Source organism: Heterodontus francisci, chromosome 27, assembly GCF_036365525.1.
Source record: "Heterodontus francisci isolate sHetFra1 chromosome 27, sHetFra1.hap1, whole genome shotgun sequence".
Lineage (NCBI taxonomy): Eukaryota > Metazoa > Chordata > Chondrichthyes > Heterodontiformes > Heterodontidae > Heterodontus > Heterodontus francisci.
In genome coordinates this window covers 70,496,862-70,522,232 of record NC_090397.1, presented here as the reverse complement: position 1 = coordinate 70,522,232, position 25,371 = coordinate 70,496,862, and the positions used below count along the sequence as shown (strand labels likewise).

General features: G+C 42.7%; 2 protein-coding genes across 3 annotated transcripts in view; one reads left to right on the top strand and one right to left on the bottom strand.

Moving 5' to 3' along the window:
- The window catches only part of hspa14 (heat shock protein 14), a 42,752-nt gene extending 35,021 nt beyond the window's left edge, over positions 1-7,731 (bottom strand). For both annotated transcript variants that reach the window (XM_068059582.1, XM_068059583.1), the window contains exons 1-3: positions 7,649-7,731; positions 604-684; positions 441-523 (exon numbers count right to left, since the gene is read on the bottom strand). In XM_068059582.1, coding sequence (XP_067915683.1) covers positions 441-523; positions 604-684; positions 7,649-7,705 — 221 coding nt within the window. In that variant the 5' untranslated portion in view covers positions 7,706-7,731. The remainder of the gene's footprint in view (positions 1-440; positions 524-603; positions 685-7,648) is intronic.
- Positions 7,732-7,862: 131 nt separating this feature from the next.
- cdnf (cerebral dopamine neurotrophic factor) lies at positions 7,863-24,335 on the top strand. The gene is made up of 4 exons (XM_068059581.1): positions 7,863-8,031; positions 16,311-16,438; positions 18,966-19,107; positions 24,038-24,335. Exons 1-4 carry the CDS (start codon positions 7,947-7,949, stop codon positions 24,214-24,216), a joined length of 534 nt encoding a protein of 177 aa, XP_067915682.1. The 5' UTR covers positions 7,863-7,946; the 3' UTR covers positions 24,217-24,335.
- The last annotated feature ends 1,036 nt before the right edge of the window (positions 24,336-25,371 follow it).

Sequence of the window (25,371 nt, the reverse complement as noted above, 5' to 3'; positions counted from 1 at the left end):
GAGCGGGGGTGGGGGAAGCAGGGAGAGAGCGGGGGTGGGGGAAGCAGGGAGAGCGCAGCCGAAGACCTTGGTGGTGATGGGTGCGCTCTCCTCCTCCCCGTCACCGCCGTTCGCTATCTCCCTCCGGCCATTGTGTTTAGGTTTTACCATGTGTTTAGGTTGCCTTTGTGTGATTATTTGAGCAGCGCCATCTTTAGTGCTGGCAGCAGTCTGACGTTGCAGACGGTGATGTTTTAGCAGTAGAGGCTGCATTTGCGCATGTGCCACTGCAGCGCCACCTAGTGTTGGCGTTGTCAGCAAACGCAGCCATAAAATTATCAAATATTTCATATCTTCCCCCAGTCCAACTTGGACGACTAACATCTGAACAATAATTGTTACTGAGGCAAGCCAAGATATATTTACATAGTTCTGGTTTCATCAAACATTTAAGCACTTACCATCTGCCAAGAATCTGTTTCACTTTCACAATAGTGTTTGAAGCATTTCTGATTCTACCTTGTTTTGCTGCCAAGCCAACAATCTAATAAATAAATTAAAGAATGAGACCCTCATAATTCAACCATGTGTACAATGTCAAAGATAGAAACCAGTTTCAATTACCTTCTCATTTGCTCTATAAGCTACAACTGCTGGGGTAACACGGTCACCTGCATCATTTGCTACAACATCTGCTCGGCCATCCTAGGTGGAAATAAATTCAAGTTTTACATTACAAGAAAAATACCATACTATACATTAAGAATATGTTGATACTATTTGCTACAAGCAAGAGCAAAACTGTATTCAAAGAATATGCAAGTAATTGGATGACGCAGTGAATTATCAAACCAACTTTCCACCTTTGTGCATTAGCTGTGGCTCAGTTAGCTGCCGCCGAGTCAGAAGGTTGTAGATTCAGGTCCCACTCCAGAGACTACAGCTGAAAACCCAAAGATGTTTTATCAGTCCATTAAGAGCAAGAGGATAACGAAGGAAAGGTAGGGCCGATCAGAGATGTACTGGGGAACTTATGCGTGAATGCAGATGAGGGCAGGGTTCTTAATGAGTTTTTTGCCTCTGTCTTCACAAAGGAGAGGGTTGATGCAGACATTGTAGTTGAAGAGAAGGAGTGTGAAATATTGCGATAAGCATAATAAGAGAAGTGCTTGAGGGTCTGACATCCCTGAAAGTGGATAAATCACCAGGACCAGATGGATTGCATCCCAGGTTGCTAAAGGAAGCCAGGGAGGAAATAGCTAATGCGCTGAGGATCATCTTCAAATTCTCACTAGATACAGGCGAAGTACCAGATGATTGGAGGTCTGCGAACGTTGTACCATTGTTTAAAAAGAGTGCGAGGGATAAGCCGGGTAATTATAGGCCAGTCAGTCTGACTTCAGTGGTGGGTAAATTGTTAAGAATCTATTCTGAGGGACAGGGTAAACCGTAACTTAGAAAGGCACGCATTAATCAGGGATAGTCAGCATGGATTTGTTATAGGAAGGTCATGTCTTACAAACTTGATTCCAGTTTTTTGAGAAAGTGACAAGGAGAATTGATGAGGGTAGTGCAGTGGATGCGATTTACATGGATTTTAGTAAGGCATTTGACAAGGTCCCGCATGGCAGACTGGTCAGTAAAATGAAAGCCCATGGGTACAGGGAAAGGTGGCAGATTGGATCCAGAATTGGCTCAATGACAAGAAGCAAAGGGTAGTAGTCAACAGATGATTTTGTGAATGGAAAGCGGTTTCCAGTGGTGTTCCACAGGGGTCAATGTTGGGTCCTTGCTGTTTGTGGTATATATTAATGATTTGGATTTAAATGTGGGTGGCATGATTGGGAAATTTGCTGATGACACAAAAATTGGCCGTGTAGTTAATAGTGAGGAGGAAAGTCGTGGACTCCAGAATATCAATGTTTTGGTTGAGTGGGCAGAAAAGTGGCAAATCGAATTCAATCCAGAGAAGTGTGAGGTATTGCATTTGGGGAGGGCAAATTAAACGAGGGAATATACAATAAACAGGAGGATATTGAGAGGGGTAGAAGAGGTGAGAGACCTTGGAGTGCATGTCCACAGGTCCCTGAAGGTGGCAGGACAGGCGGATAGAGTGGTGAAGGCGGCAGATCGATTGCTTTCCTTTATTGGCCGAGGTATAGAGTACAAAAGCAGGGATGTGATGCTGGAACTGTATAAAGCGTTGGTTAGGCCATAGCTGGAGTATTGCATGCAGTTCTTGTCACATTACAGAAAGGATATCATTGCTCTGGAGAGAGTACAGAGGAGATTTACAAGAATGTTGCCAGGGCTTGAAAGTTGCAACTATAAGGAAAGATTGGATAGGCTAAGGTTGTTTTCCCTGGAACTGAGGAGGCTGAGGGGTGACTTGATTGAGGTTGACAAAATTATGAGGGGCCTAAATACAGTGGACAGGAAGGATCTGTTTCCCCTTGCGGGAAGGTCAGTTACTAGGGGGCACAGATTTAAGGTGACTGGTAAAAGGATTAGAGGGGACCCGAGGGAAACTTTTACACCCAGAGGGTGATGGGTGTCTGGAATTCGCTGCCAGGAATAGTGATGGAGGCAGAGACCCTCAATTCTTTTAAAAGGTACCTGGACATGTACCTGAGGTGCTGTAACCTGCAGTGTTATGGACCAGGTACTGGAAGGTGGAATTAGTTTGGGTGAATAGTTTATTCAGCCAGTGCAGACATGATGGGCTGAATGGCCTCCTTCTGTGCTGTACTTTTTCTATGGTTCTACAGCACAAATTTCTAAGTTGACACTCCAATGCAGTACTCAGGGAGCACTTCACTATCAGAGGTGCCATCTTTCAGATGAGACATTAAACTGAGGCCCTGTCTGTCTCTCAGATGGAGGTAAAAGATCCTATGCACTATTTCGAAAGAAAGCAGGGAAGTTTTACCCCGATGCCCTGGCCAATATTTATCACTCAATCAACATCAGGAAATTTAGAATCTGGATTGAGAATGAACACCAAAAAGACAAAAACGATGGTACTTCGAAGGAATACATTAGAAGAAACAGAGTGATGATTGAAGTGGACGATGTCACACTGGAACAAGTAGATAAGTTTGTCTATTTAGGACAAATGATAACAGATGATAGATGCAATATCAAAGTCAGAAGGAGGATAGACATAGCCAGAAATAATTTTGTGAAAATAAAGGATGTGTAAGCAACAAGAAAGCTCACGTTTTTAACAAGGAAAAAAAACTCATAAGATGCTACATTCTATCCACTTTCCTGTATGCCTCAGAAACCTGGACAATAAGTAAAGATCCGTGGAAGAAATTAGAGGCCTTTGAAATGTGGATGCTAAGATGTATGCTTAAAATTCTCAATAGAAACCATAAGATAAATGAAGAGATGCTTGAAATTGCAAGAGCAAAAAGAACTCTTAAAAGTGACATCCAGAAAAGAAAATATCAGTATTTTGGTCATTTCATCAGACTTGAAATGCTGCAGAGATCTCTTCTGAAGGACAGCAGAAAGAGGGGTCGACCTAGGCGTAGTTGGATGATGGACATCACAGAGCAGTTGCAGACAAGCTACAGTCGATGTGTGAGGATGGTGCAAGATAGACGAGTGTGACATACCATGACAACATGACAACTGATCTCCTGGTAAGAGTAGCTACAAGCTGCAGCAGCAGCAGCAACATCACAGAACTGATTATCTGGCCATTATTACTTTTCTGATTGTGGGAGCTTGCTGTGTGCAAATTGGCTGCGCATTTCCTAAATTACAACAGTAATTACATTTCAAAAGTACTTAGTTGGCTGTAAAGCGTTTTGGCATAGCCTGTCATTGTGAAAGGTGCGATATAAATGCAAGTCTTTCTTTCATTTGATGACACTGATGCAATAGGCTGAATGCTCTCTTGCTGATAATTTTTTTAATATGCCACGACATATTTTAAATACAGCCTGGACTGATGGTCATGGAAACTCTCCTCTCTGCGGAGTACAAAAGTTCCCCGTAAAAGAAACTAGTTCTTCAGTAGCAAGCAATCACAGTTCAAAACAGCCGTTTCTTTAATTACGCCATAGTATTGCCAGGGAAAGCTATTACTCTAGGGCAGTAGGGATGCTACAGCTGTGTGCTATCTGGATCCAAGAGTGCATGAGCTGACAGATAGGATTTCAAAAAGGTATTCCACCACCCAGCACTAACATTCTTCACCTTGATGACTGAAAAGCATTTTAGATGAATTTTGAGATATTCAAAGAGATAAGTTGACTGATAAAACTTAAGGCATCAAGGAGTCTCAAGAAACAGAAAATACTGGAAATACACAGGTCAGGAAGCATCTGTGGATTCAGAAACAGAGTTAATGTTTCAGGTCGATGATCTTTCATTAGAACTGGAAAAAGTTATAGATGTAACTGGCTTCAAGCAAGTACAGAGGCAAGGAAAGGAACCCACTGACTCCACAGCTACCTTGACACTTCCTCCCACCCTGCTTCTTTCAACAACCCTATTCCATTCTCCAAGTTGCTCCGTTTCCATCACATCTGTTCCAGGAATGCCACCTTCCATACTAATGCTTCCGATATACCTTCCCTTTTCCTCAGCCGAGTTTCCCCTGAACCACCACACCACACACACTGTGGCTTACAGGGCCCTCGACAATATCTGTTCCATTTCCCGCACTTTTGCTCTCACCCCTCCCCCAGAATTACAATATGGTTTTTGTCCTCAGCTTCCACCCCACCAATCTCCACATTCAATGGATCATCCACGACCATTTCTACCACCTCCAGCCTGAAGCCACCACCAAATACATCTTCCCAGCATTCAAAAGGGACCATTCCCTCCATGACACCCCCGTGTTCTCCTCAATCACCCTCTCTCCTTCCCACACAAGCGCAGCAGATGTAGCACCTGTCCTTTTATCTCTTCCCTCCCCACCACCACCATCGCTATGGGGTGGCACAGTGGTTAGCACCGCAGCCTCACAGCTCCAGCGACCCCGGTTCGGTTCCGGGTACTGCCCGTGCGAAGTTTGCAAGTTCTCCCTGTGACCACGTGGGTTTCCGCCGGGTGCTCTGGTTTCCTCCCACAGCTAAAGTCTTGCAGGTTGATAGGTAAATTGGCCATTGTAAATTGCCTCTAGTGTAGGTTGGTGGTAGGAGAATTGAGGGAAGGTGGGGGATGTGTTAGGGAATATGGGATTAATGTAGGATTAGTATAAATGGGCGGTTGATGGTCAGCACAGACTCGGTGGGCCAAAGGGCCTGTTTCAGTGCTGTATCTCTCTATGACTCTATGACCATCCAAGCACCCAAAAACTCCTTCTAGGTGAAACACTAATTTACTTGTACTTCTTTCAATTTAGTATACTGTGTATGCTGCTCATGATGTAATCTCCTACACACTGAGCAGACCAAACACAGACTAGGTAACTGCTTTGTGGAACGCATACATTCAGTCTAGAAGCAGGGCTGTGAGCTCCTGGCAGCCTGCCATTTTAATTACCCGACCCATTCCCACTCTGACCTCCTGATCCTTGGCCTCCTACAGCTCAACGGAAGTTCAGGGAACATCATCTTTGGATACAGCCTTCCAGACTCAAAACTGAATTCAAGAATTTCAGATCATAACCACTGCTCCCATTTTTTGGACAGCAAGTGTTGGTAATGATTCTGTTATTGCCAGTTACACCTTCTCTAGACCCACCTTTTGTTTTTCTTGTCCCATTGCCATGCACCATCATCCTTTCTGTCATTTAATCTTACCTACCTTGCACGCCATCACTAGGTCCATGCCCCCACTCCAGGATTTGAGTACGCAACCATGGCACAGACTTCAGAACAATAATCAGGGGCTATTTCATTACTTAAGATTGAGAACATCCATCCAGCTGCATCTGGTGCTTCCTCCCATTCCCATCAAGCCAAATGTCCCCAACTCCCCCTGCCCTAGTCCCGAACCCATGTCCCTCTCTGAATACATCTTGCCCATGAGACTCATCGCCAGCTCCCAGGACCCTGCTCTCTCCAACTACTGACCAGCCAACTTCCCTTCCTGACCCCATACTAGCTGACATTACAAATGTTTTCTTTTCCTCGTGTACTGTTTCCTTCCCTTTCAAAACTGCCATCATAATCTTCCTCCCCTTATGTCACTAACTTGCAAAGCAACCCCATCACTAAGCCCCCTTTCAAAATCGTTGAATCCGTCAAGCCTATGCCTTTAGAAAAAACAAAAGATAGAATCTCTCTCCCAAATAAAAACAAGAAATGCTGGAAATACTTAGCAGGTCTGGCAGCATCTGTGGAGAGAGAAGCAGAGATAACGTTTCAGGTCAGTGACCCTTCATCAGAACTAGCAGAGGCAGAAATGTAATAGGTTTTAAGCAAGTAAAGCAGGGGTGGGGCAAGAGATAACAAAAGAGGTGTTGTTGGGACAAGGTCACAGAGAATAACTGACCAGAAGGTCATGGAGCACAGGCAAACGGTATGTTAACGGTGTAGTGAAAGACAAAGCATTCGCACTGAGAGGGTGTGAATTGACAGAAAACTGAACAGCCTGGCCCCAAGCTGAAAATAAGCATGCAGATGCAGCAGGCAGTTAAAGCAGCAATGGTATGTTGGCCTTCATAGCGAGAGGATTCGAGTACAGTGGAAGGATGTCTTGTTGCAATTATACAAGGCCTTGGTGAGACCACATCTGGAGTATTGTGTGCAGTTTTGGTCTCCTTATCTGAGGAAAATGTTCTTGCTATGGAGGGTGTGCAGCGAAGGTTCACCGGACTGATTCCTGGAATGACTTACAAAGAGAGACTGGGTCGATTAGGCTTGTATTCACTAGAGTTTAGAAGAACGAGAGAGGATCTCAAATTCTAACAGGACTGGACAGACTAGATGCAGGAAGGATGTTCCCGATGGTGGGGCAGTCCAGGACCAGGGGTAACAGTCTAAAGATAAGGGGTAAGCCATTTAGGACTGGGATTTCTTCACCCAAAGAGTGGTGAACCTGTGGAATTCTCTACCACAGAAAGCAGTTAAGGCCAAATCATTAAATATATTCAAGGAAGAGTTAGTTATCGTTCTTAGGGCTAAAGGGATCAAGGAATATGGGGAGAAAGCAGGAATAGGTTACTGAGTTTGGATGATCAGCCATGATCATATTGAATGGGGGTGCAGGCTCGAAGGGCCGAATGACCTACTCCTGCTCCTATTTTTCTAAACAAACTTAAATAAACACCTACAAAATAATTAAAAATGAAAATAAAAAGGGGGTCCCGTCATACTCTCAAATTATTGAACTCAATGTTCAGTCCGGCAGGCTGTAGTGTGCCTAACCGGTAGATGAGATGCTGTTCCTGGCGCTTGCGTTGATGTTCACTGGAACACTGCAGCAATCCCAGGACAGAGATGTGGGTATGAGAAACAAAAGAAGAAAAAAACAAGTGCAACAAAATAGCCCCAGTGTCCGTAACCACCCCCCATCCCCCACCATGCAGAGCTCTAGTGAGAGCAGCCAATGATGTGCAATCAGTGAAGTTACACCAGTTACAATGGGTGGACACTGAATTAACTCGGCTCCCCCACTCCAGGCAGCGAGACGGCCCCTGAAAAAAGTCTGGCCGCTGAATGAACCGTCTAACACCCACACTGTCTATCCTACCGCGCCGCACCTTGTAGACGGCCACACAGCTACACGTTCCCCCAATGTGAACTCCGATCGCCGCCATCTTGGTAACTAGGGGTGGCCGCCACGCACGACGGGAAGTCTGTGGGAGGACTCAGGCGCTGACCAATGGGCTTGAGAAATGGAAGGAGCGCTGTGGGAGAAAGCAATGAAAGGAGCGTGCTGATTAGAGCATCGGCCGACCAATAGGGTTGGGATTTGGTGGGGGGTGTTAGAGGCGGTTGGTAATGGCGACCGTTGTTTACCTTTGGTTTTGAGGCTTTTAGTGGGTCGCGGCTCCGGCTATGAAGGCGCTATTGTTCCGGGCTCTGCTGCCTTTGCTGCTGAACGCTGTGGGGATTGAAGCCTTGGAGCCGGGGGAATGTGAAGGTGAGCGGCGGGTCTGGTCTCCTGGGCCGAGTTAGGGTCAGCGGGAGGAAGGGCTCCCCTCAGGCCCGCAGCACTTCTGCCAACAGCGAGAGAAAGTCATTTCTGTTCCCAGTGCTGACTGTCTACTTTAATCCAGTGTCTGTGTCATTAGCTGAGTTGTTTCTGAGGTGCTGTCAAACTAACCCAGTTGCTGTTTGTCTTTCTCACCCTAACATGGACCATTTTTGTTGTGTTTTTTTTATCCATATAGAAGACAGAGGGTAGCAGTGGAAGGGTACTTTTCTGAATGGAGGGATGTGACTAGTGGTGTTCCGCAGGGATCAGTGCTCTTTGTAGTATATATAAATGCTTTGGAGGAAAATTTAGCTGGTCTGATTAGTAAGTTTGCGGACGACACAAAGGTTGGTGGAGTTGCGGATAGTGTTGAGGATTGTCAGAGGATACAAAGCAGGATATAGATCGGTTGGAGACTTGGGCGGAGAAATGGCAGATGGAGTTTAATCCGGAAAAATTCTGGCGGCACAGTGGCGCAGTGGTTAGCACCGTAGCCTCACAGCTCCAGCGACCCGGGTTTGATTCTGGGTACTGCCTGTGTGGAGTCTGGTCTCCCTGTGTCTGCGTGGGTTTTCGTCGGGTGCTCTATTTTCTTCCCACCACCAAAAGACCTGCAGGTTGATAGGTAAATTGGCCATTATAAATTGCCCCTAGTACAGGTAGGTGGTAGGAGAATATAGGGACAGGTGGGGATGTGATAGGAATATGGGATTAATGTAGGATTAGTATAAATGGGTGGTTGATGGTCGGCACAGACTCGGTGGGCCGAAGGACCTGTTTCGGTGCTGTATCTCTAAATAAATAAAATAAATAAATGTGAGGTAATGCATTTTGGAAGGTCTAATGCAGGTGGGAAGTATACAGTAAATGGCAGAACCCTTAGGAGTATTGACAGGCAGAGAGATCTGGGCATACAGGTCCACAGGTCACTGAAAGTGGCAACGCAGGTGGATAAGGTAGTCAAGAAGGCATACGGCATGCTTGCCTTCATCGGTCAGGGCATAGAGTATAAAAATTGGCAAGTCATGCTGCAGCTGTACAAAACTTTAGTTAGGCCACACTTAGAATATTGCATGCAATATTCTGTCGCCACACTACCAGAAGGACGTGGAGGCTTTGGAGAGTGTACAGAAGAGGTTTACCAGGATGTTGCCTGGTCTGGAGGGCATTAGCTATGAGGAGAGGTTGGATAAACTCGATTGTTTTCACTGGAACGACGGAGGTGGAGGGGGCGACATGATAGAGGTTTACAAAGTTATGAGCGGCATAGTCAGAGTGGATAGTCAGAAGCTTTTTCCCAGGGTGGAAGAGTCAGTTACAAGGGGGCATAGGTTTAAGGTGCGAGGTGCAAAGTTTAGAGGGGATGTGCGAGGCAAGTTCTTTACACAGAGGGTGGTGAGTGCCTGGAACTTGCTGCCGGGGGAGGTGGTGGAAGCAGGTACGATAGCTACGTTTAAGAAGCATCTTGACAAATACATGAATAGGATGGGAATAGAGGGATATGGTCCCCGGAAGTGCAGAAGGTTTTAGTTTAGGCAGGCATCAAGATCGGTGCAGGGCCAAATGGCCTGTTCCTGTGCTGTACTGTTTTTTGTTCTTTGTTCACACAGGAGAAAAAAAGCAAAACACTGCGGTTGCTGGAAATCTGAAATATTCGTTATAGTGATCTGCATTAGCGCAGCTCCTCTGCTCATTTCTCCATGCCTCACGGTCTTGTGTTTTCCTCCTCAGTTATTCGTAGGAGTCTCCCATTTTCAATTTCAGGTTGTCTAACATCATCATTCTCTTATATAAAAGCAAGAAATGCTGGATGAAATGCTATTTCCAGCATTTCTTGTTTTTATTTCAGATTTCCAGCATCCGCAGTATTTTGCTTTTATCATCATTCTCTTTCTCGTTCTTGCTCCCCATCCCTCTAATCTTCCTTCAGTCACCTCCTTCAGCAAGTTCTCATAGCTTATAATGTGGCCAATCCAACCTTGTCGTCTTGATATTCACTAATGATCTATCCTTCTCCACCATCCTGAGAACTGCTTAATTGCTATTGTGTTCTCTCCAAGTGACCCACTCCATCTTTCTCCAGGATCACATTCTACAACTTTCTAGTCTTTGGATGTTTGTTTTTCTCAAGGTCCATGTTTCAGCCCCATACGACAAGACACTCCAAATGAGACTTGATAATTCTTTTCTTAAGATCTTCACTGTACTGAACAATTGTTTATGTTTGGAGAATGCATTCTTTTGTCATTGCTATTCTATTGGGAAGTAGACGTCAAGATAAATGGTCAACAGCTGGAACAGGCATCACAACTTAAATACCTGGGAAGCATCTCGTCAGAAGATGGTTACTACCATAAAGAAAAAAATCTCATAAAGAAAATGATGGAAATACTCAGCAGGTCAGGCAGCATCTGTGTAGAGAGGAAAACAGTTAACGTTTCAGGTCAATGACCTTTCGTCAGACTTTCCCTTTGCTCTTTTCTCCACATTCTCCCCTTTTACTTGCTTAACTTTTCACTTCATTCACAGGATGTGAGTGTCACTGGCAAGGCCAGTATTTATTGCCCATCACTAATTTTCCCTTGAGAAAATGGTGGTGAGCTGCTTTCTTGAATACACCCAAGTGGCTTATTAGGCCATTTCAGAGGACCGTTTAGAGTCAACCGCATTGCTGTGGGTCTGGAGTCACAGATAGGCCAGACTGGGTAAGGTTGACAGATTTCCTTCCCTAAAAACCATATGGGTTTTTAATGACAATCTAGTAGTTTCACCATTATTGATTTTAACTTTTTATTCCAGATTTATTTAATTAACTGAATTTTAATTCCCAGCTGCCATGATGAGAATTGAGCTCATGTCTCCAGATCAGTAGTACAGTAACCTAACCATACCCCATATCCTATCTCTTCTCCAACTTTTCCCAGTTCTGATGAAAGTAATTGGCTGGAATTTTACGCCCCACCACCCCCTCCAAAGAGCAGGAAGGTGGTGTGAGGGGTGGGAGGGCCTTCCCGACCCACTCCCACCTCCACCGCCTCTTTACGCAGGGCAGCAGCGGAAAACAGCCTGCCTGCTCCAGGCCACTTAAGGGCCTCTGCGCGCCGCCACAGAAATTTTGCCATTGGCACGTGGGCAGCCCCGGTCTGAGAGAAGCCGCCTGACAAAAACAGGCGGTTCTCTGACGGCCTGGAAGTCCCTCATGATTGGGCACCCTGTGCCTGAAGGAAGGCTGTCCCAACCACCCATAACACTCAACGTGCTCCGGCGAGGCAACAAAAACTTACCTTCATTCGGGGTTCTCCAACATCATCTTCATGAAGCTGGCTGCAGTCGCCACCGCTGCTGGGACTAAGAGATGCCGGCCCGCTGATTGCCTGGCAGCTCTATTAGGTGGGACTTCCTGCCTCAAGCGGGTGTAAGTCCCGCCTTAGAACAGTTAAAGGCCGGGGAACTGCAAAATGCGGGTCTGATCCCCAGGCCAGGTGGAAGCGGGTTCGCCACTGACTTTTCAGTTGGTGGATGGCTTCCGTCCGCCGAGGGAAAAATCCCAGCCATTAACTCTGTGTTTCGCTCCACAGATGTTGCCTGACTTGAGTATTTCCAGTATTTTCTGTTTTTATTTTAGTTTTCCAGCATATGCAGTATTTTGCTTTTGAATTAATTTCTTTCTCTTTCTTCACCCCTCCTCCCTCGCCATTACTCCCCAACCAAAGGAAGTGAAGGCTTTCAAGAGGAAAAAATTTATGAGGATGGTTCCTGGGATGAGGGACTTCAGTTACGTGGGTAGATTGGAGAAGCTGAGATTGTTCTTGGAGAAGAGAAAGTTGAGAGGAGATTTGATAGAGGTGTTCAAAATCATATGGGGTCCAGACAGAGTAGGTAGGGAGAAACTGTTCCCATTGGCAGAAGGGTTGAGAACCAGAGGGCACTGACTTAAGGTCATTGGTAAAAGAACTGAAGGTGACATGAGGGAAAGCTTTTTTACACAGCAAGTGGTTAGGATCTGGAATGCACAGCCTGAGAGTTTGGTGGAGACAGATTCAATTGTGGCTTTCAAAAGAGAATTGGCTATGCACCTGAAGGGAAAGAATTTTCAGGATTATAGGGAAAGGGTGGGGGAGTGGGATGAGCTAAATTGCTCTTGTCGAGAGCAGGTATGGGCTTGATGGGTTGAATGACATCCTTCTGTCTGCAACCATTCTATGATTCTAACCCTTCACAGTTTTTACTAAATCTAGGGTGGAGATGGAATTGTACCTTTTAATTCCTGTTCTCTTTACTGCTGAGAAAAAAATTGCCATGACCTTGTATTCCTCCCCCCCCCCCCCCACCACCACCACCACCACCACCAGAAAGGCATGTTCTGTCAACTGATCATTCAGCAACATTATGCTGGTCATGGACTTCTGCAGCCAGTCTGGTATCTGAAATATGGCAATGAGAGTCAGTTGGTATCCAGAAAATAGAGCTTTGGTTGTGTTAATGCTTGGGGGTATATGTTTTCAATAATTTATAAAGTGAAGTATTGTCATACTTTTTTTGTTAAGGCTTAATAGTGGTGATGTAAAATTCTTGTACTGCATATCCACCAGCTAAATACATCTAACAGTATAATACATTTTTGTCCTTCCAAAGCTGGGCGGTGTCTAAAGACAGCTCTCTATATAAAAACACATCAGTTGTTACAAGTCTCTCTAGTGGTGTGAATAACTTGAAGTGACAAATTAAAATGTATTGCACAACATTAAATTGTACCCATCAAATAATAACTAGTGCTAACACTATGTTGTATGAGCTAACTTGTTGCTGTACCATGCAAATAACTGTTCTAAACTTGTTTGACTTTATGTAAGCATGCTTAGCACACAGGTAATGAAATTCATGAAGAAAGACTGGCATGCAGCAAGTGGTGCATTATAACATTTTTTTGTACATGGTGAGTGTGTATGACTGAAGTCTTGACTTTTTTTAAACTAGAAAGTAGATTGTTGCTATAAATTGTGTGACTTCATATTCTGTTTGGAACTGCTTGCAGTCTTAATTATTTATCAGTAGATTCAGTTGCCTCTTAGTACAGCGGCTTTCCTCTTAACCAAAGCATGTCCTTTTGTGGCATCATTCTACAGCCCTGTTTCTCTTGATTTTTCAGTTTCTGATCTTTGTTTTTCATCGGTCATGTTATGCCGATTCAATCATTGAGTGTTCTTGGTAGTTAGCTTTCTGCTATGTAGATTGCCAATGCCACCAATTGTTGCACATAAAATAGTTTTTGGTTCAAAGCTTAATGTTGAAGATAAAATTGTGGGGTCAAATATCAACTACCTACATTTAGAAAGTAAGGCAGAATTCCACCTTAATTACTTGTGTTAAAGTTTCGAGACTTGTTTAAAGTCTGTACTTTAATGTTTGTGTTAAAACAGTTTGTGCAAAGTTTTTTATTTTTTGTGCTTGCCAAAATAAGGCACATGCATGCTGGCGATTGGAATGCTTCCATTTCTGCACCCATCTTCTGCATGGAGCACTTTCTAGGTTGGGTAAAGCAAGGATAGTATAGTAAAGCTGCTGCTACTCTGCTCCCACAATGTTCTTGTGCTGCCAAGCTCAGAAGAATGCCCTTTGGCTGTATCAGTGACTCTCTTTTTTCCCCCACCCATTTCCTACAATAGCAATCCTACCGATTCTTTGATGATGTTGGCTGATTCGGTATTAATCTGTGCTAAAGGATGGCTGTTTTTATGCTGGCACCATTCCCATTAGAAAACATCTTGAAACTTCCATTTATCATGCATTACCTTTTATAGTCGGTAGAGAGCAGAGTTATTTTTAAAAATTTATTCATGGGATGTGGGCGTCGCTGGCCAGGCCAGCATTTATTGCCCATCCCTAATTGCCCTTGAGAAGGTGGTGGTGAGCTGCCTTCTTGAACCGCTGCAGTCCATTTGGGGTAGGTACACCCACAGTGCTGTTAGGAAGGGAGTTCATAAGGATTCAAATCCAGGTTGTGAAGTAAAATGGCAGTGCTCCAATTTAGTCTTCAACATGTTTATTAACTTATTCCTGAAATATCATCTTTTTATAACTTTCATTAGATATTTGGACAGCTGATTACAATGTGTTTGGGATGACCATAACTATTGCCATATTAGCTGAGACATTACAGTGAAAAAATATATATTTTACTTAGCCAGTATCTCTGTTTTGTATTTCTATTTGTAACAATTTATTAAGAATTTACAGCACAGAACAGGCTATTTGGCCCAACCAGCCCATAGCACTTTTTAGCCTCCATGTAAGCAAACAGTTTTATCACATTTATCCTCTTGTTCTCATATCCTTTTATCCCTATTCTCTTCTTATCCAATCCAATATTAAATGTTGACCTCGTTTCTACCTGAAGTGAATTCCACAGCTTCATAACTCTGTAAGGAAGTTTCTCTTGCTCTCTTTTTTTTTACATTTCTTGCATTTAATTTTGTATCTGTGACTCCTTGTTTTAGACCACCATATCTAGATTAGAGAAACAGCACTGAAACAGGCCCTTCGGCCCACCGAGTCTGTGCCGAACACCAAACACCCATTTATACTAATCCTACACTAATCCCATATTCCTACCAAACATCCCCACCTGTCCCTATATTTCCCTACCACCTACCTATACTAGTGACAATTTATAATGGCCAATTTACCTATCAACCTGCAAGTCTTTTGGCTTGTGGGAGGAAACCGGAGCACCCGGAGAAAACCCACGCAGACACAGGGAGAACTTGCAAACTCCACACAGGCAGTACCCAGAATTGAACCCGGGTCCCTGGAGCTGTGAGGCTACGGTGCTAACCACTGCGCCACTGTGCCGCCCTAGTTGGCTTCTATCTACTATGTCCCATCTTTTACTCTTTTTTAAAAAAAAAATACCTCGAGCATATCGCCCTCTAATCTGAGTTCTTAACAAAAAAGCAATTTAATGTCCTGCAAATGCATACTTCCAAATCCCTCTGCACTTCCACAGCACTGAGTCTCCCTCCATTCAGAGTACAATTACTGCTGTTTTGTTCAACAGAATGCATTGAAAATCTGCTGCTTCTTAGCCCATTCCCCCATTTTATCATCCCTTGAACTTCCTTTGGTGTTCTAAAGAATATCTTTGATATAAATGTGAATAAAGTTCTAGACAGATTTCGAGAGCTCAAAATTTCCAGGGAAAGAAGGCATTTTCGCATAAGAGATACAAGGGAACAGATTTTTGAGACACTGACTGTTAAAGGCCGGCTTGGGTCTGCAAATGAAACTCAACCCGAGCCCAACAGAACCACATCAGAGTCCGACCCGGCCTGAGTCCTTTCATTTTTGCCCGCACCCGACTCGACCATCAGTTAACCTAGCTTCCATTTTTCACTTTGTTGCTTATCAGCACAAGCTTAAAATAACTGTAACAAAACCACCTTTCAAGTTCAATAAGTATATTAACATTGGAGCCACTTACCGGAGGTTGTGATAGAGTGTGTCCGACCCAGCCCGACCTGAACCTGACACATGTCATCGGGTCCCATCTGGTTCAGGTCGGGGTAGCTGGCCTTTACTGACTGTAATCAGCAAGTCGGTGAACAGTAGGGAGGTCCGGGCACATTGGAAACAGATTAACGCAGTCCCAGTTTCAAGAATTGCAATAAAACAGACCCTGGTGACTGCAGCTCCAATATTATGTAGTGTTATTTCAATGTTGAATAATTAGGAGTAAAATTGAGGATGTATAATCAAGTATAGAAGAAATGGGAGTGATTCAGAAGGAGACGATCCTACCTAACCAAATTCATTAACGTTTCTGGGGCACATCTCGAGTGAATTGTTGAAAACACTATATGGCATGATGTACCTTGACTCCCCAAAACATTTGACACAGTTCCACATGAAAGGCTATTAGTGAAGCTCAAATAAAATCAGTAAGTGCTGGAAATACTCAGCAGGTCTGGCAGCATCTGTGGAGAGAGAAACAGTTAACATTTCAGGTCAGTGACCTTTCATCAGTTGAAGAGAGTGCAGCAAACTCACATCCATTAGCTTTCTGTTAAAGTGTCAAGAGGCTAATGTCACTAAAGGTTAAAATATCTAGATTTTATAATTACATGCCTAAAGGTAACTTTTTTTTTTTAAGTTCCATTCATTATAACTTATGTTTTCAATTTGATATTTCTTTTTGAGAAGTTTTTTTCACTTTTTAAAATTCTCAGTATGCATTGGATTTCTGGAGAAATTTTACAAGTATTTGAAAGCACAGGATGTGGACTTGACACCTGCAATGGTAGCAAGCGAACTGATGCTAATGTGTGAACACACTAAAGGAAAGGAGAACCGCCTGGTAAGTATGTTGTGATGTAAAGTACGTGTTTAAGTGTGGTTGTTAATTTGCCTACAAAGATAAAGGATGAGGTGCAAGGTAGGAATTTGTCATCATGAAAAACCTTTAAGTCCTAAGACTGCATTCGTAGAGCAGCGAAGGTTAAAGGAAAACCTATTAGTGGCCTCCAAAGTTTCAAAGAAGGTAAACAGTGAAAGATTGTTCCACTGGATGATGAATTGGTAACAAAGGGGCACAGCATAAGCTTTTTAAAATTAAAAACAAAGCAGAAGGTTCAGGAAATTTTAGAATATGGATTACATTATCACAACTGAAACAATCGTAGCATTTAAGAGGGAATTAGATAAACATGGACGGGGAACAATATTGGAGTAGAGGGATACAGCAGGAAAATGGGATTAAAGGGGATAGTTCTGATGTGTATTTGGCACAGGCACAATGGCTGGTCTCCTCCTATGATGAAATTTGTATGATTTTATTCAGTACAAAATCATGCAGTGTGGCTGTGTATTGAACCATCATTGGACAATGCTATGGAGTGGGAAGCTGCTCTAGAGCCTCACTCAGTTACCAATACTGCACAGAATTTGGCACGTGGAGGTGAGAAGGGCATTTGTGTCCAATACTCATGAGCTACTTTCGTGCAAAGAATGTGATGTTAGCTTTTTTGATGGTTTATATTGTATTGAAGCAAGGGAATATTGTACTACTCTGTATTTGACTTTTTAAAGGCTATTTATGGTGTTACGACCAGGTGAGAAAGGGGTGTAGGGTTTCCATCTTCGCCTTTGCCTGGTTTAACTGTAACAGGGTTTAATTTTAAAACCGTATTTTTAGCTCCCCTCAGTGAATCCTTGTTCACTGCTTTCCAATTACAAGGCTAAGAAATCAAATCAGGCCGGTTTTCTTAGATTTAAACAACAAAGGTGGAAGTTTATTAATTTTAAACTCTAATTTGGTTAACGACTACGAATATGCGACAACGCTAGCATGCACACGTGATAAACACGCAGATAGAGACAGAAAAAGTGGAAAGAATAAAGGGGAAAAGTTTGAGGCAATATTAAGTCTTGCTATTCGTTGGGACCCAGTGCATGCTTCGACTTTCGATGTCAGAGTCTTTCCTATCTTGAGGTTTAAGTGACTTCAGTGGGTCTGGAGGTTTGTGAGAAAGCGAGAGAGAGCCGACCAGGAGAGAGGCTCTCTTGTTCCAGGTTCAGTTGCAATCTACAGTCTGTCTTCAGATTGTCCTGTGTTATTCAAAAAGCCTGGACCAGCTGGTTAGTCATGTGACCAGCTGGTTTAACCACGCCTGTTTGTGGATTCTCCATCTTAGCAGACGCTGGCATGCAAGCTTTCTTACACTTTCAATGTCTGGTGATCAGAATCCATTTGAGTTAATTGGACCAGGGAATAGTTGCTTTGTCTCTCCAAGCGCTATCTCTTAGTATGCAAATATCCTCCTGTCAAATGTATGGTGCTCTCTTGAAACAAGTCATTTCTTCACTCCAGCAACAGTTTAATATTAATGTTCATATGACAAAATTAATATGCCTCATTCTTGGCAGGTGGGGGTCTTCATGACAATGGTGATATGTTCTTACATTTACTACTCCCACCATGCACATCTTGTGCTTAAATTTGTTTAGTTTTTTCTGTTTAGCTGCTTTTTTTCTAAAATTTGATTTATGAAATGACCATACATTAGGACAAGCTCCACTCCTCCACACAAACCCATGGCTGGTTCCTGCAGCAGTTACAATTGGATTAAATATTCAGCTAAGTGAAAGAGGAAGGGGGAAAAAAACACATCAATCAGTGGAATTGAGTTTGGGTAAATGAACACTACATTTCTGGGTATTGATAATACAGTGACTACATGACGGAAATAAATGAAGTTACAAGTACGCTTTGTCTAGTCTCTTCAATAAATTGTAGAAATATCACGCAAGAATTGAAATTGTAGTCAAAGTAGCAGCTACCTTGAGTTGCTGCATGTTAAAATATTGTTACAGCTGCAGGAAAAAAAACAAGCAAATTGTGGGTCTATGTTCATACACTGCTGGAGAGTAGCATCCTTCTGTGTGGATGTGGCAGAGATTATGGTGGGGATTTACACTGCAGGCCACTTTAAGATATGGAGTAGGTTACATATATAAGAATGCCCCCGACACACTTGAAAACGTAACCAAGGAAGGGGCAGAATAAGGGGGGAGAGGGGAGGTGGAAAATTAGATTTATAAAAAAAACTTTAAAGCCTTGGAAAGCTAATGTTAGAATATTGGTATATATTTTGAAAATTCTTTTCTGACTCACTGTTTGAATACAAACAACAGCAACTTGCCCATAAAACACATTTTCTTCCAAATTATATTTAGACTTCTGTGAATCAGTCCCACTGCTACTTTCCATAAGAGGAAGTTTGTAAGCAGCAGTTGTAATTGTTTGCTACGTTTTCTGAGTGTCGTATTTACAAAATACGATTGTGATGGCGTGCTGTATGTAATTTAATTTTTTTTTTACATAGTGCTACTATGTTGGAGCAACAAGTGATGCTGCAACTAAAATTGTCAATGAAATAGCCCGTCCTATGAGTGCACATGTACCTGTACTTAAGATTTGTGAAAAGCTAAAAATGAAAGATATGCAGATATGCGAGCTGAGATATGGTATGAGCAACCTCATTTTCTCTACTGTGTACATAATCCTGAATGTATTTTTTATTTTTTTGGGATCTGTTTCAGCCGTACTGCTCTGTTAGTATACACAGTGTCTGTATAGTGTCACCCCTCAGCATACTCTGTGCAAAGTAATCACTTGCACGTGACTGGTTCAAAATTGATGTAAAACCAACAAATCGCATTGGAACAGCGAAGGAGCGTACCAATCAGAAGTAGACAAAGTTAGCATATTTCAAATTTTAAAAAGTATGAAATCAGGAAAAGCTAGTAATCTTTCAAAAGAAGAATCAATTAAATCGCACCAAATATTTTTGGCTGTCAGCTTGAACTATCACTAAATTGAACTTACAACTACATACGTAAGGTTCAGAACACAGACAAATTTACAAGTAAAGGATTGGCTCATACACCAAGTGTAGATAAATATTTGCCAGTCAACCACAAGATGATACAATTCAGCCTCACCCCAGGACTTCATGTAATCCAAGCAAACACTTCAGTGTACTAATGATTGATTCTCAGGAGGTACCAACTTTTGGATGACATATTAAACTGAGACTCCTATCTGCTTGTTCAGGTGGATGCAAAAGGTCGTGACACTTCTTCAAAGGAGACAAGAGATTACTTCCAGTGGTCAGGCTAACATTTAGAACCACTTCACCACTTTATCTAGCTGTCCTCCCACCTTCAGGGACCTGTGGACATTCACTCCAAGGTGTCTCACTTCTTCTACCCCCACCCCCCCCCCACCCCCATTATCCTCCTGTTTACTGTGTATTCCCTTGCTTTGTTTGTCTTCCCCAAATGCATTACCTCACACTTCTCTGGATTGAATTCCGTTTGCCACTTTTCTGCCCGCTCACCCAAAACAATGATATTCTGGAGTCTACAGCTATCCTTCACTATCAATTACACGGCCAATTTTTATGTCATCTGCAAATTTCCCAATGATGCCTCCCATATTTAAGTCCAAATCATTAATGTATACCACAAACAGAAAGGGATCCAATTCTGAGCCCTGTGGAACACCACTGGAAACTGCTTTCCATTCACAAAAACATCCATAGATCATTGCCCTTTGTTTCCTGTTACTGAGCCAATTTTGGATCTAAAATTTAACCCTCAACCAACCCCACTAAAATAGACCTTCTCATGGGATTTTGCTGAATGTACATTGGCTGCTGTGTTTATTTACAAAACACTGACCACGCTTCAAAAGACATTCATTGGCTGATGTGCTTTGGGACTGACTGAGGACATGAAAGATGCAAGTCTGTCTGTCTTAGGGTTCTGTTGCTGCAGAAATGCCTCCCGCTAGTTACCTTTCCATCCTTGTATTTCTTCTGTGTGTCCCCATTGTAACTGCATTAGAATCAATTCCTGTTGTTCTGATATGTCGTGTCAAATTTTTAATCCTCAAACGTACAACACTTCTAATACTCTGCAATTTCACACCTTGCACTATTCACTGCATGTGACATATGTAAACTGTGATGAACAGGCTGCAACTAATGAGATTAAAACATTGATGTCAGCTAATGCCATTCTGATTTCCTATACCCTGTAACAAAAACAGAAAATGCTAGAAGCGCACAGACCAGACTACATCAATGCAGATAACAGTTAACATTTCAGGTATGGACTTGTCAGAACTGGAAGAGGTTACAGATGAATAGCATTTAAAAAGAAGCAAAACATTGTGTAGGAGAAAAAAACACAACTGCACACAGAGGAAAATAAAATAGGCCTAGAAACAATATGCAGTATTGGTTTACTGTATATTTTACATATTTCACTAAAATGGATGGATTGGATAATGCATTTGGCCAAATTTGCTTCATTAATCTAGAATGACACTAAATCCCCAAAAACAGAAGCTGGAAAGACAGTATGCAAAGTCTAAAATATAAAATCATGGCAGGAAAAACATTTTAGCAGTCATGTTGGCAGGAGCAGCCTATGGAATTGATCCTTAAGCAAAATATTCAAATGTTTAACAAGTCACTTACTTAAATATACAAAGGCACAACACTGAAGCCACAGAAGAAGAAAATGTTCAGGAATAGTTGTAAACTATCCAAGGGTTCAGAAATGCAGGCATTGTCCTCAAGCTGAGAGAATCTGCAGCTTCTGATGCTCTATCTAGCAGTAGAAGTGTGCAAATACAGGCATAATAGTGACAGACTGATGATGCCCAAATAAGGAGTGTGTGAGATACATAGCCAATTCAGTATCCGGAGTGAATATTGACACTGCTGCCATGCACTCGGAGTGCAATATGGTTGGCACCCCTCAGAAGTGTCATGGAAGGGCGCCAGAGTTCGCCCCATCAAATTATTCATTCCAAAGTGTTGTGTGATTATTATACTCCCACTTCCTGATGTTGGAACTACAAATCTTAAGTACACCGGGGGGTGTCACTGAACACAGCTGTTTAATATATTATAGATGCTGTTTGTGAAGATCATGAATTGAAATGTAAGCAGCAACTAACTTTTTACTGACTTGTTCCTAACTGAAAGAAATTTATGTAGTGCCTTTCACACCTGAGGATGTCACAAAGAGCCTTGCAGTCTAATAAGTACTTTTTTTCGAAGTACAGTCACTGTTGTAATGTAGGAAACATGACGGCTAATTTGCACACAGCAAGCTCCCACAAATGCAATGACCAGATAATCTGTTTTTGTGATGTTGATTTGAGGGATAAATATTGGCCAGGATACTGGGGCGAGCTCCCCTATTCTTCTTTGAAATAGTATCATGGGATCTTTTGCACCCAGCTAAGAGGGCAGACAGGGCATCAGGTTAATGTTTCATCTGACAGATGGTACCTCCCAACAGGTGCTGCATTCCCTCAGTACTGCAGTGGAGTGTTTAAACTAGTTTTTTTTTTTGTGCTCATGCTCTGGAATAGGACTTGAAACCACAGCGTTCTGCTATAGCATCAAGAGTGCTACACACTGATATTTCACTTATCACGAATCACAGAATTGTTGCAATGTAGAAAGAGGCCTTGGGGCCGATTGATATGAACTGTGAGAAGGCTGGTGTAGAACTTCAAAAGGACATAGGCAAGTTGGTGAAATGGGCAGACAAGTGGCAGATGAAGTTCATTGCGGAGAAATGTGAAGTGATTCATTTTGGTAGGAAGAACATGAAGCGACAATATAGAATAAAGGGTACAATTCTAAAGGAGATGCAGGAGCAGAGGGACCTAGATGTATATGTGCATAAATCATTGAATGTAGCAGGACAGATTGAGAGTGCGATTAATAAAACATACAGTATCCTGGGCTTTATTAATAGGGGCATAGAGTACAAGGAGAAAGGAGGTTATATTGATCTTGTATAAGACACGAGTTCGGCCTCAGCCGGAATATTGCGTCCAGTTCTGGGCGCCGCACTTTAGGAAGGATGTGAAGGTATTGGAGAGAGTGCAGAGAAAATGGTTCCAGGGATCAGGAGCTTCAGTTATGAAGATAGATTGGAGAAGTTAAGACTGTTTTCCTTGGAGAAAAGAAGGCTGAGAAGAGATATTATAGAGGTATTCAAAATCATGAGGGGTTAGGACAGAGCAGATGGGGAGAAACGGTTCCCACTCGTGAAAGGATCTAGAATGAGAGGGCAAAGATATAAAGTAATTGGCAAATAAAGCAATGGTCACATGAGGAAAAACTTTTTCATGCAGCAAGTGGTTAAGGTCTCGATGCACTGCCTGAGTTTAGTTTTTTTATTCGTTGGTGGGATGTGGGTATTGCTGGCTAGGCCAGCATTTATTGCCCATCCCTAATTGCCCTTGAGAAGGTGCTGGTATACCACAGTGCTGTGAGGAAGGGAGTTCCAGGATTTTGACCCAGCGACAGTGAAGGAATGCCAATATAGTTCCAAGTCAGGAGTGTGGCTTGGAGGGGAATTTGCAGGTGTTGGTGTTACCATGCATCTGCTGCCCTTTTCCTTCTAGGTGGTAGAGCTTGCGGGTTTGGAAGGTGCTGTTGAAGGAGCCTTGGTGAGTTGCTGCAGTGCATCTTGTAGATGGTACACAGTACTGCCACTGTGCATCACTGGTGGAGGGAGTGAATGTTGAAGGTGGTGCCAATCAAGTGGCCTGCTTCGTCCTGGATGGTGTCAAGCTTTTGAGTTTTGTTGGAGCTGCACCCATTCAGGCAAGCAGAGAGTATTCCATCACACTCCTGACTTGTGCCTTGTAGATGGTGGACAGCCATTGGGGAGTCAGAAGGTGAGTTACTCACTGCAGTTCCCATCCTCTGACCTCTTGTAGCCACAGTATTTATGTGGCTGGTCAGTTCAATTTCTGGTCAATGGTAACCCCCAGGATGTCGATAGTGGCAGATTCAGCGATGGTAATGCCATTGAACGTCAAGGAGAGATGGTTAGATTCTCTCTTGTTTGAGATGGTCATTCTCTGTGGTAGAGGCAGGTTCAATTGAAACATTCACAAGGGAATTCGACTTATATGAAAAGTAAGAATGTGCAGGGTTACGGGGAGAAAGCGGGAGAATGGCACTAAGTGTATTGCTCATTTGGAGAGCAGGTGTAGACACAATGGGCCAAATGGCCTCCTGCGCTGAAACAATTCTGTGATTAGTGGTAAGAATATGGCAGGGCTAAAATGCTGCTTAGTAATTTTGTGATACCAATAGCCTGTGAATTTTAATCATTTTCACAGGGAAGTTTTTGACCAATGTTCAGTTTTATAGTTGAATAGAACAGATATTTGTGAGTGATGGAGTTTCTGGAGTGAATGGTTTGCATGTTTTATCTGTTGATTACGTGTCATCAGACAATGCAATAGAGATAGCAAAAATAATAGATTGTATTAGACTGCCTCTAATTTCAGTAATGTTACGATCACAACATTAAAATTGTTTTCCCTTTTGTTTTCCCTATTGTGTCACAGATAAGAAATTGAATTTGAATAAAGCTGAACTACGAAAACTGCGAGTGGCAGAGCTGAAGAAGATTCTTGATGACTGGGGGGAGAAATGCATAGCATGCTTGGAGAAAATCGAGTTGGTCAATTTAATCTTGGAATTAGCAAAAAAATATGGGTCTGATGAAGTAGATGTAAACTTTTGATCTATAAAGAATCACTCAGATTTTTAAAAAGAGAACTGTTCTGCAGTCATAATTTATTTTGAGTATGTGTATGTATATGCAATGCAGAGCATACCATAAAGAGAAATTTTCCACTTTAAGTTGTCTTTGCAGTTTTGTGTTATTGCACAGTTAGGAGATTGACTGGCCCCTAGAGGGAGCTCCTAGGCAATGTATTAGAATAGAATGGTTACAGCACAGAAGGAGGCCATTTGGCCTGTTGTGTCTGTGCCGGCTCTCTGCAGGAGCAAGTTAGCTAGTCCCGCTCTCCTGCCCTTTCCCCGTAGCCTTGCAAATTCTTTCTCTTCAGGTGCTTATCCAATTCCCTTTTGAAAGCCATGATTGAATCTGCCTCCGCCACACTCATGCAATCCTAAACCCACACTGTCGAGAAGGTTTTCCTTTTCATCTTTGCTTCTTTTGCCAATCACCTTAAATCTGTGCCCTTTTGTTCTCGACTCTTGTGCCAATGGAAACAGTTTCTCTTTATTTCCTTTGTCTAGACCCTTTACGATTTTGAACATCTCATCAAATCTCCTCTCAACCACATTCTCCTCAGGACAACAAAATTAGCTTCTCCAATCTGTCAACGTCAGTGAAGTCCCTCTTCCCTGGGACTATTCCTGTAAATCTTTGCACCCTTTCTAAAGCAATCACCCATTCTTCCTAAAGTGTTGTTCCAGAATTGGACACGATATTCCAGTTGAGGCTGAACCAGTGTTTTATAAAGGTTTTATAACTTGCTTGTTTTGTACTGGATGACTCGATTTATAAACCCCAGGATCCTATTTGCCTTTTTAACCACTTTTTCTCAGCCTGCCCTGCCACCTTCAATGATTTGAGCACTTATACCTCCAGATTCCTGTGCTCCTGAACCCCCTTTAGCATTGCACTCTTTATTTTGTATTGCCCTTCCTCATCCTTTTGGTGAATTGAAGCAATCACATTTTTATTGTTTTAAATGAATATGTTGCACTTTTATACAGGCAGAGACCTGCAAAACATTTTGCAGTGAAATTAGTATCTTTATTGCAATAGTACTACTTTAAACACAGGGTTTCTGGTTATTCTTTCACCAAAGGCTTTATCAGATAATTGTGCCGTGCCAAAAAAAGGCATGCCCCTTTCATAACTTTA

Bases quoted from the DNA above. Each gene is read 5' to 3' on its own strand.
- cdnf (XM_068059581.1), top strand. From the start codon at position 7,947: ATGAAGGCGCTATTGTTCCGGGCTCTGCTGCCTTTGCTGCTGAACGCT. The intron at 8,032-16,310 runs GTGAGCGGCGGG...TAAAATTCTCAG, and splicing joins GGAGCCGGGGGAATGTGAAG to TATGCATTGGATTTCTGGAG. The intron at 19,108-24,037 runs GTATGAGCAACC...ATTGTGTCACAG, and splicing joins GATATGCGAGCTGAGATATG to ATAAGAAATTGAATTTGAAT.